The 5297-nt window shown below is 32.0% G+C and overlaps 1 protein-coding gene across 1 annotated transcript; it reads right to left on the bottom strand.

The window, feature by feature from the left end:
* Window positions 1-441: 441 nt before the first annotated feature.
* LOC120274626 lies at window positions 442-1315 on the bottom strand. Its single transcript, XM_039281165.1, has 2 exons — window positions 1228-1315; window positions 442-965 (listed from the first exon to the last, which is right to left on the bottom strand). The coding sequence occupies exons 1-2, from the start codon at window positions 1313-1315 to the stop codon at window positions 442-444; spliced, it is 612 nt and encodes a 203-aa protein (XP_039137099.1).
* Window positions 1316-5297: the final 3982 nt, after the last annotated feature.

The following is a 5297-nucleotide window of genomic DNA, read 5'->3' as shown; positions in this document are numbered from 1 at the left end:
ATGTATCTTTCACCATCACTCAATGTTCGGCAGTTCAGGCAACCCTGCATTGATACACTTATGTGAGTTGTAGCAGGTGAATCCAACCACCAAGTATATCTAGGAACTGAAACCAAATTAACTTTAGTATAAACTTGAGCAAAAAACATACCTTTCTTTACGCGCCAAGCGCAATACTTAGGGCAGTCTTTCTATACATGAGAAGCCTTCTTGCAGAAGAAGCATTTCAATTCTTTATGCTCTTTTTCAGGGCCTTTGGTCTTCTTACATGATTTAGGTGCCGCAGCTTTATCGTATTTCAGCTTCTTTTGAGGGCCTGAGTTAGAAGATGCCAAATGTGCACTCTCAACTTTATGCTGTTTCATTCTATCTTCCTCTTATACCAAATGTGAGATGAGCTCATTCAATGTCCACTTATCCTTCTGACAGTTATAGCTCACTTCAAACTAACTGAATCGAGGAGGAAAGGGCAATCAAAACCAAATGCACCAGAACATCTTCTGGCAACTCAATTTTTAAGCCTTTCAATTTCCCAGCTAGATGAAACATGTCGAGAACGTACTCAAGTATGTTCCCATCACCCTTATACCGCATAGAGACAAGTTTTCTTAGGACAGCACTCATCTCCGCCTTATCACTTCTTATGAAGCGTTCCTCGAGGGTGTCGAGAAAGTGCCTAACATCATTTTCCTCAGACATAGTGTCCAGAAAAGTCTCCGGGATTGTATTCTTTATGATAATCAAACCAATGCGATTAGACCTCTCCCACCTCTCAAAAACTCTCCTATCCTCAAGAGAGCTTTGATCTGTAAGAGTTGCAGGACATGGTTCTCTTAATGCATGGTCCAGATCCATACATCCCAAAAGAAGTGTCACCTTGTTTTTCCAAGTCTTAAAGTTTGTGCCGCTAAGCACAGTGACGCCACTTAGTGTAGCAGACACATTGCCAACACTCATAATATCAACTGTACATAGAGCAATTAACAAAAATCAACTCACAATTAAATAACCAAAAATCTAATAATCAAGCATATAAATAACAACCACCCATCTTCAAGTCAATTGTTGTGACATTAAACCTAGTCTTTGGACAGAGATTTAATTCACTAGCAATCAACTTGTTGCGGTAATCAAGTTTTATAGTAAAATCTAGTCAAGTATAAAGTCTTCCTTTGGGCCAACTAAATACTCACAATAGACACTTTATAACTATAAACAACTTATTACCACATGTGCAAACAAATTTCTTCCAGACAACAGTCTTCCTTTGGGCCGACGTGATGTCTGCATGAGAATAAGCATTCACTAACACCATGGTTATTCACAAACAAAAGGTTTCCACAAAAGAGGTCACTTTGGTGACGATACTGCTTCTACCAATTGCAGTAAATACCCAAGAAAGCTATAAAAGCAACTCCAAGTTGTTATTTCCCAATGATTATTAAAAACAACTTTATAATTATGAATAAAAATTAAATTCATAATAATTTTAAATAAACTTCAATAATCAAATTAAAATCCAAATATTATCTTAATACAAATCAAAGTAAAATTTAAATAATATAAATTATTAATTGTGTAGGAGCACCTTGATTTTGGTAATAATGAAAATTAACTTACTAAAAGTAAATATAAACATGTATTGAAATCCATGATACATGATAATCAATAAATCTTTATAGAAAAGCATTAGCACAAGGGGTTGATGATTTCTCCGAAGTATAAAAATTAAATCTAGTATATATATATATATATATATGAATATCAAATCCATCACACTCATCACTTAGGGATAAGTCAAATAATTTAGTTCAGAAGAACCAATCCAATCATTCAAAACCAAATAAATAAATAAATATATATATATATATATAATAACAATCTATGTTTTCAGAATTGAGAAACCACAGCACCTCACGGTTTCCAAAACTGGATCAATATATATATTAATTAAATAATTATTATATCATCTATATATATAATTTCCAATCTATTGAAAAACCATGGCACGACTTTGAAAAACTCAATCAGAATGGTAATATAATAATTAAACAATCATATACATACCAATATATGTATATATAACCATCGTCATATTAGCATGAAAAACCTCAACCGAAGCATGCATAATAAAATCAATAAATTCAATATTTAATCAAAATAAATCCCAAACAATTCCAAAACAAGATGACTCTGGTACCACTTGATGGATTTAATGGTAGTTCAAACCCTGGATCTTCTTGTTTTGGAGATTGCTTATGAACAAAGAAAGTGGCGTAAGCGTACCTGCACTTGAATCCATTGATTATGACGAACGTGATTGGGTCTTGTGGTTCTTCTCACTGATTACACGTAAAGAGGGGAGATAGGAACCCTTTTCTAGAAAACCTAATTCTGAATCTCAATTGTTGCATGCTCAGTTAGGGACCACACCCTATTTATAAGAACTCTTTTTGGGGCTAATTACAAATTTGCCATCATAGATTTGACAATTTTGTCCCCAGGAATTCTACACAACATATGATTAATATGTATATCCACACATTTATAATTAGATAATTAGGACAAAATTCAAACTTGAATCAGATCACAATTTGGGTCCATTCAAAACTTGAATATAATAAGATATACACAATTATAAACATTAGTTGTGTACGTCTACACAACTTATGCACATAAGTCCTTATATCCCTGCATATTATGTGGTCCACAACCCAACATGGTTTTTTTTGTTTGTTTGTGTATGTGTGTCCACAAGCATGCAATATTGAGTTAACTTCAGTTGCACTGATTGCCATTTTGGTGAGTATGATGCCTTTTATGTTCTTTATTCATGCACTAAAAAAAATTAATACTTTCATTGCCCAATGAACTTCTTCAACATGATTATATCATGAAAAGAATTTATTAGAAATTTTTTTTATTTCATATTAAATATGAAATCAATATCATAAATTGGAATATAGGGAATTGAATTACTTTTTTTTTTATACGAACAACCATTATGGATCCTTAGAAATTAAGGAAGAAGAAGAATTTGGAAAGACTTCAAGGCCACTTTCCTTTAGAAATAATTTTTCAGGATAAAACGAATCCCTTATGGAATCTATGTTGCACGCACAAAAATGATGCATCTGTTATAACATCTCTTTAAATATTGATAACTAACTATTTAAATCATTAATAAATAAAATTTGAATTAAATCCAAATTTTATGTAACATGATCCGCACATATTTTGAAACCATTTTGTTGAGGTGTATATGGGGTTGTTAATTCATGGATAATAATAGCGGATTCAAAATAAGATGGATCATAATATTCCCCACCTCTATCAGTTCTTAGGCATTTAATAAATGTCTAACATTGTAGCTCTACTTCTATTTTATAAATTTAAATTTTTTCCATTGCTTCACCCTTAGAATTTAACAAATAAACATGACAAAATTTAGAATAATCATCTATAAAAGTAGCATAATATTTCTTGCCTCCAATAGTGGGTATACTATGCATGCCTCCAACATCACTATGAATAAGCTTAAGTAATTTATAGTTCCTTTCAATTTTAGGAAAAGAGTTTTGAGTGATTTTAGTAATCATGCATGCTTTACATTTATCTTTCTTAATATCAATAAAAGGTATTAAACTAGTTTTAGTCATAACATACATTTTATTTTTATTTATATGTCCTAATTTATCGTGCCATAAATTAAAAGAGTCAAGCATATAAGCAGGAGCTAGATTATACTTTTTATTAATATTCAGTTTGAACATTCCATCACATAACCTTTGCCCACAAAAATTCCACCCTTAGACAGAATAAATTTATTTGCCTAAAACACAAGTTTAAAACCATGTTTGTTTAACAAAGTAGAATAAACTAAATTTTTTCTAATCTCCGGGACATAGTGAACATCAATGAGCGTGAGAATTTTTCCTAAAATAAATTCAAGGTCGACTGTGGCTTTACCTTTTACTTGAACTGTAGATGAGTTTCCCACATACAAGACATCATCATCATTCTCATGCTTTAAAGTCTTGAAAAGTTCTTTATCCTTGCATACATGTTTCGTGGTTCCACTATCTATCCACCAGGGACCATTATTTTTTATGAGATTAACCTCAGATAACATTGCTACAAATTTCTCACTAGAATTGATTGGAGCAATCTTTTTCTTTATAAGAAAATAACATTCCTTTTTGACTTGCCAGGTTTACCACAATGAAAGCGTGGACTTTTTTATTCTTAAATTATTGACCTTGAACCTTGAGGGATTTTTTATTGTTCTTGAAAGGCTTGTTGACTTTGCTTGACTTTCTTTCCTCTAAGACATGAACATCCGATGATTGAAGGTTTTGTTCCTTCTCATTTTCTGCTCTATATTCCTCTTCTAGTCTGAAACCGTTTGCAAGATCTTCAAGAGAAATATCTTCCTTTACATTTTTCAAAGCACTTTTGAAATCTTTCCATGAAAGAGGAAGCTTATCAATAATTGAGGACGCAATAATGGAATCATCAATTTTCATATCATAATGTTTAAAATTATTCATCAAACTATTCAATTTCTCGGAATTGCTCCATAAATGATTTGTTATCAATCATTTTCAAGTTGTTCCACTTAGTCACCAAAAACTTTTTATTTGTTGCATCCTCACTCATGTATCTTGCTTCTAATTTTTCCCACAATTCTTTTGTTGTAGAGACATGAACATAAGTGTCAAAGAGAGAATCAGACATACCATTCAAAATGCAACCCCTATAGACATAATTGTAATTGTCCCACTTCTGTCTTTTCCTTGTTTCGTCTACAGTTTCTAACTCCTTTGCTTAAGGATGAACATCAGATAAAACATAAATAATATTGAGTATTGTATGAAGAATATGCATCTTTCACTACCAACGGACAAAGTTTCGTCCATCAAAACAATCCAGTTTCTGAAAGTCAGTAGCCATCTCCCGTAATGTTGAAGCCATAATTAAGTCTAAAGAATGTTAGAATTTAAGGAGGAAGAAGAATTTGGAAAGGCTTCAAGGCATGCTGTGAATTACTGTTCTCCTTTAGTCTTAATTCACCCCACCAGATTTGGTATGCAATAGGAAAACCAAAAATAGTCTTCAGGATACAATGAAGCCCTTGTTGAATCTATATCGCACTCAAAGATTCAATCTTTCTGAATTATCACAATAAAGAGCAGTAAGTTGTTAGAATTCTTAGAGATAAAGTGAGAGTTTTTCTTATTTTCAAATCTAAGAGATAAGGAGAATTTATAAACATAGAAAAACCTCTTATCAAATGA

Source organism: Dioscorea cayenensis, chromosome 13, assembly GCF_009730915.1.
Source record: "Dioscorea cayenensis subsp. rotundata cultivar TDr96_F1 chromosome 13, TDr96_F1_v2_PseudoChromosome.rev07_lg8_w22 25.fasta, whole genome shotgun sequence".
Lineage (NCBI taxonomy): Eukaryota > Viridiplantae > Streptophyta > Magnoliopsida > Dioscoreales > Dioscoreaceae > Dioscorea > Dioscorea cayenensis.
This window is presented reverse-complemented; position numbering and strand designations above follow the sequence as displayed.